Source organism: Acartia tonsa, chromosome 4 (assembly GCF_053477335.1).
Source record: "Acartia tonsa isolate MP-2025a chromosome 4, ASM5347733v1, whole genome shotgun sequence".
Taxonomy (NCBI): Eukaryota; Metazoa; Arthropoda; class Copepoda; order Calanoida; family Acartiidae; genus Acartia; species Acartia tonsa.
This window is the reverse complement of record NC_137263.1, coordinates 34,153,441-34,166,020: the sequence shown is the minus strand read 5'-3', so window position 1 is coordinate 34,166,020 and position 12,580 is coordinate 34,153,441. Positions and strand designations below refer to the sequence as shown.

General features: G+C 31.5%; 1 protein-coding gene across 1 annotated transcript in view; it reads left to right on the top strand.

Moving 5' to 3' along the window:
* Positions 1-11,836, top strand: part of LOC145316908 (uncharacterized) — a 42,048-nt gene extending 30,212 nt beyond the window's left edge. Inside the window, exons 3-6 of the mRNA XM_080157724.1 lie at positions 1,207-1,309; positions 3,617-3,688; positions 9,884-10,030; positions 10,485-11,836. Of these exons, the coding sequence (XP_080013850.1) occupies positions 1,207-1,309; positions 3,617-3,688; positions 9,884-10,030; positions 10,485-10,662 (500 nt within the window). The 3' untranslated portion in view covers positions 10,663-11,836. The remainder of the gene's footprint in view (positions 1-1,206; positions 1,310-3,616; positions 3,689-9,883; positions 10,031-10,484) is intronic.
* The last annotated feature ends 744 nt before the right edge of the window (positions 11,837-12,580 follow it).

The following is a 12,580-nucleotide window of genomic DNA, read 5'->3' as shown; positions in this document are numbered from 1 at the left end:
ATAAAGTTAACTGTAACTTGTAAAGACCTAATAAAACAATAAGGGGCACTTTTACACTCTTTAATGTCATACAAAATTATATAATTGTTTTTAGGGGTTAACTTAAATTAATGAACGTTTTAATTTAATGACTCCCGAACCGAGTAGTCACCCCTCCCCCGATTTATTGTCTTAGTATATGTTTGTTTAGTCCTTGAGGGAAATTCCAACCCTATTAAACATAAAACATAAACATAAACATATTTATTTGGGCATAAAAATTAAACAAAAAAAGTCATAAAATCAAAAAAAAAATATAATATACAATTAAAATTACTATAACAATAAACAACCTAAATCCTAATCAGTTCTGCCCGGGTAACCATGAATAGATCACTATGGATCTGTCTACTTTGCCCAAAATATATCAAACAAAGGTATCCTGGATCCCTTTAAACTTATAGAACCTAGGTAGTATCGCCAAAATAAAAATAACACAAAAAAGATTGCAAAATTTACAGAGCTGGAGATTTAGATTATTTGATAAAAATAGCTATCGCAAGGCATTAATTAGTTTAGACTTAGATTTAGCAAAAAGGTTTCTATCTTCAATAGATTTAAGCTCATCACTTAGATTATTCCAAAGGATGACAAAGTTGAAAATTTGATGTTTTTTAAGATATTCATATCTATGAGGCCTTATATGAATATCATTGCCATTTCTAAGATTGTAATTACCATTTAGGTGATTATTTCGAAACCTAACCTATTCTTAGGAATGGTGAAATAGAAAATATCTTTAGAAGCTTGGACATCACTTTTAGTTTACTTATATTAATCGGTAGAATGATACTAAAATGTTGCAACATATTTTCATATACTCAGATAATGTGATGCAAGCAGCTGGCTAGAAAAAGATACACCCATTCATCCCCTTTATTCGATCCTCTCCCATCCTACTAGATGAACAAACTGGCCAATAAATGAGGTCCATACTAGCTAGCTAAATTGACGATTAATGTTTCCCTGTCAATATATCCACGTATATCCTATATCCATTCTTATATTACAATCACCTATTTTTCAGCTCGATTTAAAAACAATCTTAAAATAAGATTAAATAAAAAATAATATGTGTAAAAAAGGCAAATCATCTACATACAAAAATATGAAAAACTGGGTCAAAAAAAGATAAGATAAAAATGTGAGTTGTTATTGGTTATCAGGATCTGAAATCCGTGTTTGTGACTGCCGAGCCCTGGAAGATTCCTCTGCATAATTTCTATGAATTTGTTTGGCTGCTCAAGACTGGTATTCCTAGAATGCTCAGGTATGTTTTTTTTTTTGGGGGGGGGGGGGGGGCAACAAGTCATGAAGACACCCCTATCATGTAGTATTACCTCGTAAAGGTTAGGTTGTATAGAGTTGCACCTCTTTATTTGTCAAAGTATTCTTTCTACTTTACGTATTAATGTCATTCGTCTTAAATTTCAGAAGAAAGTAAATTTTATCATCATGTACTATAATAAAGTGAAATTTGTAGCTAGCTAAAACAACGCTCACCTAATCCACCTCTTTACCCCATCTCCTCCCCTCCTACTGACGAACAAATCAATAAGTGATGTCCATGATAGCAACCTAAATTGTCGAAAAATTTTTCCCTGTCTGTATGGGGAAAATCTCGCTCAAAAATCAGCCACGTGACGTCATAAAATCAGGGATTATCCATATCTTTTTTATGGGTTTCTTTCCCACTTCTCATCTTCCTCATTTTTATGACATCACGTGTCTGATTTTTGAGCGACTTTCTCCCCGTAAGTCATAATTTCCACGTATATTCTATATCCATTCATACATATATCTTTTTTAAGCAAATTGAAAACAATTAACACTAAAATGAATTAATTCTTAAGCTTTTTCTCCATAATTGTTTTTTTCTTAATTATTTTGTGGCTTTCTTTGTCTATTTAACTGTACAAAGACAGTTGGGTGGTTGACAATATTTTTCATAACTTTAAGTAAATTATTTAGTTGCTATTTATTCTTTAAATATATATGAATTTAATTTCAATATGAAAAATGAACTTTTAAAATCTTTTTAAAATATAGTCTAATACTTTTTTGGCTAAATATACAACAACGACCAATAAAAATTAACTTACAACAAAAGGATTTATTTTTATATTTATTATTACACCACGATTATGGTTGTCTTAAATTAATATTAATAATCTATTAAAAAACAAGCGTTGATGACCTCTTTGGGGCTTGTTGTCTTTTCGGGTTCTAGACCTCTCCAAGCACCTTGAAACCAGGAATAAGGTATAACCAACAAGCGAAAAAAATAAAAAATAATATTTGGGGGGAAAATGGAGAGGTCGTCAATTTTACGATGTGTTGCCCCCCAACGACAGCTGAAAAAGATGTATAAGTTTCGTGATTTTTTCCCGAATTAATTTCGTTATTGGTATAAGCTGCCTTGAAACATACTCCTGGTCTTATAATTGAGGTATTTACATTTACCCGATATACAACTAATCCTTCGATCGATTGCACTATCTTCGCTGGAAGTTCAATCTTTGCATGGTAATGAGATGTATCTGTTTATTGGCTAAGGCATTCCCAATACTTTTACTATTGATGTAATGCACCTGACATAGCAGCAGTAGGTGCCATTTTTAACGTCTCTATGACAGTGAAAAATGTATTTAATTATCTTTTACCAATACCAGTCAATATTTTTTATCTCCTAAATCTAAAAAACTTTTAAGAAAAAATAATCATTGCTTTTCGGTTCAGAGTTGCAAGAAAATTCTTTATTATGTAATTCAATAAAGAAAAATTTAAAAGCTTTCTTATTTTGTTTTCGATTAAATTGCGATTTGTTTTAACAGAAAATTTCCCTATTTTCTTTAAAAATTTAATGATGTAAATATTCTTAAAACTTGATTTTTTAGAATTATATGTATTTAACGATGTTTTGTTATGTTTAGTTGAAGTCTTTTTAACTACAGGAAGGATGATTAAGATTAAGCTTCAGTCCTTTTTGAAAGCGCATCTTTTCCATAATTAGGAAAGGTCCGGAGTGGATATAGAATATATTTGGATATTATAACCAGGGAAAAGTTGTCGTCAAATTAGCTTGCTAACATGGGGTTCGTTTATTGGATAGTTAGTTCATCTAGTGGGAGGAAAGGGGGTAAAGGGGGAATTTTAACCTGCTGAAAGTTTCACTTTATTAGAGATTATGAAAATCTGTTGTAAGATCCAAGTAGCAATATATATATATTACTAGCGGATACGCCCCTAGAGGCCTCTAGTGGCACTTTAAATGTTTTTGTTTGTTAAAGTTAATTTTTTATGTACGATACCACCTTATTTGACGTTGAAGTCTCCCCTAAATTTTATAAAAATTCGATTTTTTTGTCATTTCTCTTGGGAGGGTGGTGGTACCCTCCCCCAAAATAGTTATAAACCTTCCCGGGACTTATGAGAAGCTACCCTGTTAAGGAGAACCCGATCGGTTCAGCGGTTAGCGAGATCCTTCGGTACAGACACACAGATACACACACAGACATCCTGTTACTTTAGTATAAGGATAACATGCCATCTAAAATAATGAAATCTCTTTTATAAGGATCGCGACTGGAAGAGAAAAGTTGATTGTAGACAACAATATTCTGAACGAAGGATACCAACATTATACACCGTAAGTATCTATAGAGTAGCGACAACAAAATACTGCTTTTTAATTAGAATAAATGCTTTTCCAATATGAATTCGAAATCATTAAATATCCGCTGGTTTAAAACCATACTGAAAAACAGCATCGTATTGCAAACAATTAACCACGAGTATGAAAATAAAAATAATAAAATCAACACCTATTTTGTTAGCACAGACCTTTGGGACCCCGGGTCTAACAAACATGGTTTTATGTTTTAATTTTTCATTTTAGTATCCGCGAAAAACTGTTCATAATATTGTTTATTTTAAATTATATTAAATTAAGTTTTATTGGATGTTTATCGCACATTTGCAAGTAAATGTTATTGTTAAGAACCTTATTAAAGTATTAAAGCAATTTATTACTATAAATTCCAAATATACAATTCCAAAGCAATGTTAATACGACTTATACAGATAAAATTCGAACATGAAACTCCACGGGTCTAAAGGGATAAGACTATGGCCTATAAATTGATGTAGATCCCCAATGATGATACACAAAATTACCCTTTTATTTTGATTAGTGGATGAAACGGTTGGACATTCAAGTTGTTAGGCCAACGAAGAAGAAAACATTATTTTAAAACTTTGGGGACTAGTGTAATAAGTAGCCCATTGTCCTCTCCCTCTGTTTAGAAATCGCCAAGAATTGAGCAATGCAAGAAAATAGAGCAAAGTTAAAAAAAATTATTACAGCTGTTAACTTATTTTATCAGGAGGGAGGGAGGATACATTGGACTTAAATTATAAAGATCGTGGTTAAGTTTTAGGAACAAAATTTTTTTTCGTCGGCTTAAAAATTTATTAGATTGTATAAATTTTCAATGTCCAAACTTTTCAACCACAATTTTAACCTACAGAAGGGGTATTTTCATTAATTTAAATCAGGAAACTATTAGCTTTGGGGTTACCGAGATCTTTAAGACCATTCGATTACAAACAAATATCTTACTACTTGTTACCCAACTCTATATCTATGAATAAATTTTTGTTGCTTGTTGGCCATTTCTTTATAACGGTGGTTTTCCCATTGTTATTGGAACAGAGCTAGTCTAGAGTAACAATCTTTAAATCAGCTAATAGGAAAACATTAGAGGAACAACCTGGTCATACTATTGGTTAGAAAGTGTAAAGATTTGATATAATCCTCTTAAAATTTTTTTTTCCAATTTGAAAATTTAGACCCATTTTATCGTGTAAAAATTGTAATTTGAAGCATATGACAAAACATGTATTATAAATCAGTTATGAATAGTTGAATAACTTATTAGAGCTAGCTATCAGGAAATTATATCTTCGAAAAATTTCGTCGCAGGTATTATTATAAAGAATCGTGTATAACAACCATACAGAAAGGTGTTTGTCTCCTGGAATTTCCTCTCAAAGTTTGACGAATTTTGAGTTCAAATAGACCATCTAGATATATGATGTCTATTGCTATGTGTCCATCTATCAATCTTTTGAACGCAGGGATAGTATAAAGGAAGATAAATTAATGTTGCATATGGAATAATTCTTAATATCGGTTGTTTTCCATACATCGTTTGGATTCAATGATAGGGAAATGGAAGATATCTTGCTTATTTAGATAAAATGGATAAATTTTACTTTCATTGTGATATTCCTGTAAATCTGAACACAACAATATTCCATGAAATAGAAATTAATTAGAGTAATACAAATTTCTCTTTTGTTGAGTCTCATAATCCTTTTTATCCCTACTTTTTCTTTTTCAAGCTAAAATTAAAAATTGAGGGTCGACAAACTTACCTCAATCCCTTTCTTCAGGTGCCCCTTGAGGCCTCTAGGAGTGTAACCGCTATTCCTATTATACAAAGTAGTAAGGTTTTTTTGTTAGTCTGTTAAAATCTAGCTATAATTAATATTTCCAATTTAAAGAAGGTTCTTAATATTATTTAAGATAATTATACAATTAAATTTTATTTATGGTTCTAGGCTATTGTTCTTACCTTTCCACTTACAATTCAGAGCCCCTAGATGCTAGGGGCTCAGTACCTCAGTAGATTGAAAAAAAAAGAAAGAGAGAGTGAAAGAGATAAATAACAAAAAGAAAAAAATCCCATTTTAATCTGACCTGCCCAATATAAATTTGACACATTTTTTGACCCAATTTGCCCTACTCGAGTCATTTCTTTGTGCTATGTAATCGTTTGGAGAATTTTCTTATCTTTTTCTCAATCTTTTTTTTTCATTATATTTTACATGATTTTTTTGATGCATAGCTTTTCTATAATAATATTTTTTTTATTAAAACCCATTGATAGCAATGGGGAGTGTTTATGTAGGGATCTTAAGGGATAAGACAATAAATGATAAACAAAACACTTCTAATTTAGGTTTAGTTTGGATTCTACTAGTTTGGAACCAACAAATCAAAATATAGATAAAACAAGAATGACAACATCCATAAAAGCGAAGCACTGAAACTGTAGGACAAACGGCCATTAACACTTATAACGTGTCAGAACTGAATAATCAAAATATAAATGTATTAGAGTCAAAGCAAAATTGTAAGTAAATTCATGGAAAACTGCTTGATACATGATAATGTTTAAGGACATACTTACATTTTTAGGACTTGGTTATAAAAAAGATTCGCTTTTAAAAAGTATCCAAAGTTTTTAGCCAACAAATAAGATAACAAAATTGATGTTCACCTCAAATTGCAATAAACAAAATTACCCGTTCTGTAGATCAAAACTGTACAAGGGTAAGTTTGTACCACCCAATCAAGAATTTTTTTTAAAAATTCTCAAAGAAAATTTAAGGGATATCTCTTTTAGAAAATTTTTGGGACCAGTATAATTAATAGTCTAATGTCATCTCCCTTCCTGCTTTGATCTCTAGATGTGCATAAGCTGTAATTTGAAAGATGATCCTCGTATTGTATTTGCAAATTGGACTTTAGTATAATATTTCAGTGCTTTTCCTCAAAGTGCCCGTTGACCACTAAGACCCTCCCCCCCTCCAAATTTTGAAGAAATTGATTCTAGGAGTTAAACCGAAATTATTGAGCAAAACAAAAACTAAAAAGTTTTCCAATTAGATGCTATCACCTTTTTATGAAGACTTTTTCGACTCAAAATTATACTTGTGTCCAAAGTTCACTCATTCGTTGGCTCACAAATTTTGATTAATTCTAAAGATGATTTGTTAGTACAAACTAGTAGTATCCAAGTTTTTATACTAATAAATTCAACCCGCATAATTTGAAGAATACAGCCGTTATCTTATTTCTTAACTGGGCTGAAATTGGAACCACTCACTTTACTACCAGTATATTGTAAGAAAATGCATCGTTTAAACTTCTGAATTACCATGCCAGATTTGATTTAATTTGCTTCAATCAAAGAAAGGTGCCGTGCGTGCACAGGATTTCAAAAAAAGCAATCAAAAGTTTGATATCCCTCTTATGATTTCGATTGGGTTTAAAATATTGCCACGGTCGTAGTGGTCATGCGTCATATTGGAAGGGTGACGCAAATTTCAGATCTTAGTTTTCGACGTTTGATTTACTATTTTTCTCTATGAGATAAAAGCGATGCTTGCTAGAATATCTAATACGCTATAATATAAAGATAAATTTTTCTCCAATCGCCATATCTGGGGTCTGAAATTTGCGTTATTCTTCCAACCTGAAAGTGGAAAGAGAATAAGGGATGGGGTAGAACCGGATATCATAATGTTTTATCTTCTCGACTTTAAGTTAAACTCTATATTTCGACAGTCTTCTATGTATTTTAAACCCCTAACACATATAAAAATGTTAATTAGGGTTGCATTTAAGCCTTTGCAGAGAATTTCTGAGTTTTAGATCCTAAAATACATTTGATAGTTTAATAATTATTAAAAGCTAACATTTCATTTTTTAGTTTATTATATCTAAAATGTACTTTTACCTAAAACAAAGATACAAATACCTAAAAATGGCCCAAAACAAACAATAAAAATATAACAATGAGTAAACTCTGAAATATTTGTTACAAATACAATATCAAAAATATTCCAAAAATATGTGAAAAAAACTGTTTTTTTGTTTTAGGTAAAAATACCAAGATATATTTATAAACTTTAACCAAAAATATCTCATAAAACCCATTTAATTTTTTAAATACACTTTATAGCGCTAAGCTTTTTCGAATAATGCTGATTCTTGTATACATATGTAAATAGGTACAACGTTTCTGTGTTTGATATTGTACAAGGATGTCAATATCCATGCATAAAATTACATATAAGAAATATAAACACTCTAATTATTGAAATCTAAGCCCTCACAAAACTGTTGACATTCTGCGGACATGCAATGTAAATGATTTATGTCAAAATATCGACATGCAATTTAAAAAAAAAACTGTGGAATATTTATTTCGATTGATAGCATGAAATAAAAGTGGTCATGGCTGACACGATATACTCATCTGTTGACATGTTAACTCAATTTTTGACCACTTTAAATATAACTAGCGGCTTCGCCCCTAGCCTCTAAGGGCTTTGCCCCAAGAGGTGATAAAAAAAAAATAAAAAAAGAACCAGGAAATCTTCAGCAAAAAAAAATGGGGGGGATTTTGTTTTTTGGGGGGGGGTTGGGGGTCTCACCCCCCAAGAATATAGCCTAAAACCACCACAGGACCAGTAGGTATATTCCCTGAAGAGTATATCTGATCGGTTCAGTGGTTACCAAGATCTTAAGGGACGGACAGACAGACATCATTCTACTTTGTATTATAGATTACATAGTGAATAACTAATCATAATGAATTGTCATGTCGATAACATGCCAGCAATTAACAATACTATCTAATCCCATTATTTCTATATTGAAATTGTAATTAGAAAGACGTCAGTCGATTATATCTCAGTCATGACAACTTTTAAGCCGAGAAAAAAATCGAAGTTGAATGCTTATAAAAATTTACTTACATAACTTTAACAATGTATAGGAAAATAGTAAACACTTCACTTAAAGCCTTTCAATATTTGAAAATCTAAGTTTATTTTATTTTAAATCAAAGTGAATTACAGAAAAGTATCGCTTATTAAAAAGTGTTTGTATAAGCTTAAGTTAAACTACGACTATCCCTAATATTAGTTTATTTGCATTTAGGGTAGACTGGAGCCTTCCATCAAAATAGAATTTAGTTCGTAATAATATTTCAATTTTCTTATTAAATTCGCTGCTAATTGAGGTCTTTAGGTGCGATAAGAAGGTCACCATACTTCTTTTAATATTACTAGTGGATGCGCCCCTAACCTCTAGGGGAAATAATATAAAAGAGTAAAATGCCGAAAAAAGGCCTAAAACCATCTCAAGGCTGAAATCTAAAAGTAAAAGGTCCTAAAACCATTCTGACATCTATGTGAATTTTCCCAAAAGAAGAACCCAATTAGTTCAGTAATTGTTAAAATCTTAAGCTTCAGATAAAAAACCTTACTTGTTCCTACGGCTTAATTTAAAGAAAAAAATGAAAATAATTTTTAAAAAAAATAACCATATCTATCCTTCTGAAAAATCCTTCATTCAATACCACATAAATATTTTTTAAAGACATCATAAAACAGCCCCTTTGTTTATTTGCTAACATAACATCATATTTGTATGTGATAATATGCGGAAGTTAATGCACACAAAGTAAAAGAATAGAGACGGCACGAGCTATAAGTAACTCTACCCACAGGGTGGGGACCAATTGCGTCGGAAATATAAACACTGAAAAGTCACTACAAAGGAGCTGAAATCAATTTACTTGCCGACAAAAAAGTTCCTCAACTCTTTGGCCAGGTAGCTGTCTGTTTAACCTCTATACTTATACATTTATTATGCGCGGATAAAAAAGGCAGAATTAGTTTGAATTCAACATTTTGTTCTATAAAACATAAGAATTATCTTTCTCATAGTATAGCTAACAATTATTTCCGATGGAACAAAATCGGCTCATTGCCATACTGAAAATACAAATCAAACCTAACCTTAAATATATCAGCGTTTTTTTACCTAAAAAAAGTTAGTTTGATATATGTATGTCCCACTTTCAGTTGCAGTATAATTATCGAAAATTGTACGTTTTTTTTTGTAAACCAAAGTGGAACTTTTTTTCAGTTTTAGGATTATGGGCACGATTTATCTTTTTGACATCATTAATTATATTTGCAGGTATATCCGTAGTGAGCAGCTGGGCCAGGGAACAGCCAGACGTCCTGAGATCATAGACAATATTGGCAAATACAAGCGTGTGGTCGGCGGCAAGATTGGACAGCTGGTCAGAGAGGGCCCGGACAGGAGACCTACAGCATACACACCGTGAGTATTATGCGGGCTCGGCAGCCAAGTGTAAGCCTCAGTGAAATTGTGACTTTAAAATTTAGCTACATGTATAAACCAGTCCCTTTAATAGACAATCCACCTTTTCGGAGTTTTCTTTTCTGCACATTAGCGAGTTTAATTTTGAGGCTTGTGCGCGGCTGCCAAGCTCTGTTATTATGTCAAGCAATTGTTAAGTGATAGGATGTTTGTTTAGCGATTAAGATCTTAATTTAAGTTTTTTTTATGTATGCATCAACTCTTTGGTCAGAGGATCAAAAACATATATCATGACACGAAAGTTTGTTAAATTCATATTTGGAAGCATATAGTTTTTTTCTTCAAAACTGCGTTATTAGGGACGGAGCGTATTTTTCATCCCATTTAACTTAATTATGATAGGAAAAACATAGCACATGGGTAAAACATCATACTAATAATATTCTTATTTCAGTCAAGGGCCTTTGCGGCGCGCACTGACCGCTCGTAGCGACTCTCCGGCTGCACAACAAAGTCGTACAAGCGTTCAGCAGCATAAACAAAGACGTTCAAGTGTACAGCAGCCCAGACAGAGACGTACAAGTGTACGGGAACCTTTTAGAAGACTGGTAAATAGAAATGGTCAAGCATGATCTGTACGTGTTACCTCAATAAATTAAAGATAGTTTAATTCAAATTAAATAAGTTGGAGTCACTAATCAAAGCACAACCTAACCTAACATTTCTTTTGGAATTAAATAGGTCCTTTATATTTGTGACTTTAAACTTTTAAAAAAATCTAAGTAATGAAAATCCTACCTTTTTAATGATATAATTATGACTATCTTTGGGTAAAAAAATCTCTATTGCTTTAATTTTGTACAATATGAAAGTTTAATAAACGTTGTCAGCAGATACGTATACAAAAATTGTATTTCTCTATCTCAGCAGAAATCAAGCTCAATGTACGTTACCGTCGACAATATCTAATAAACTTTACTATGAAATACTCTTCCTCCGCTGTTTAGAACCGGTTTTATTTGATTTCTGATGAATACTGTACTGTGCCAAAATTCTCATTATCATACAATTTTGTTGGCTTTAAATAATTCTTATATTCTTTAAATAAAAATCAAACAAAATACCAAGGAATATGGAACCTGTAGAAATACAATTTTTCCAAATGTATCAAAATACATCATTTTGTTATTTTTTGTGACTGGGAAAAAGTTTTTCCGTAGGTGCCATATTCCAGCCCACAAAATATCTTCTAATAGACTATAATAGTTGACCAAATAAAATCAAAGAACTGCCTCAAAACTAGCCATAAAATTAAGAATTTGCACTAATAAATAAAAATTACCGATATAGCGATTTTTATTCATTTCAGCCTTGGGCTTACTCTTAACTCCCCCATGAGGGTAAAAGTAACCCACCACACCAACATTATACCCCCCCTCTTAATTATTTCCTTTCACTTCTCAGTTCTGATTTAGAATATCTAAATTTGTCCTACATTAAAACTGATTACAATCGCTAATTATTAGTCACGCCCAGGGATAAGGGATGGGAAACGTAAGAAAAAATTATTCCAGGCCTATTTTTCAACTAGGCCTAAAAAACTAGTTTCGGGATGACGCAGTAGTTAGATTTGAAAACTATGAACAATGATGAAATAGCTATTATATGAATGCAAAGAAAATAAGTATAGAATAGAATTCAGGTAGTTGATTCCACCTAGCATAAAATATAATAAAAACTTTTCAAAGAACCAATATGTTAGTGGGTTTAAGTAGAATCCCGTTAAGATTGTCATTATTTCGCCACCCCCCCCCCCCCCCCCCATTTAAAAAAAAAGTTTTTTTTGAGATGGTTAAATCTGATTTATTTTCAAACATTTAAAGGGGGGATCTACTTCACCCCAAAATTTGTATAAAGAAACAAACACCGCTTTAGCCCCCCAGCTTTAATAAATAAATTAAGTAGAATTGAATAAGTACATGGGTAACATTCTATCAACTAATTGTTCCATAGCATACATATAAATTAAGAATTTAAAAAAAAATAATTTTACGTTAAAAATTAACAGAAAAGTTTAATTAAGTGTGCAATAATTTTTACCAAAATTAATGAAAATTTTTTTTAACAAAACACAGTACACTTTTTATTTACATACTGAACTAGTTTTGTATTTGTAATCATTTAGGTGGGTTATCAATTCCACATGAAATATAACTTTTAAATTGTCTAAAGACATGAGTTTTTCACATTGTTCTGAAGTATAAAATGTTGAATCCTACGCAGTCTTTAAAAAACGATCTCTCTGTTTATGTTTTGCTATATGGACATTTATTAATGTGTAGATTTAATAATAAGTTGATGTGATTGAACATCATATATATTGTTGTCATTCTGATAGCAGAAAATTTCCATTGTTGTCATTCTAATAGCAGAAATTTATGTTTGCTTGAATTAATTTAGCCAATTAGGAACTGGGGGAAGCATTGGTTATTAATTAATTGGTTAATGCTAAAAGCAAGTTTCAGGCTATTGGATATTAGCCTACAGCCA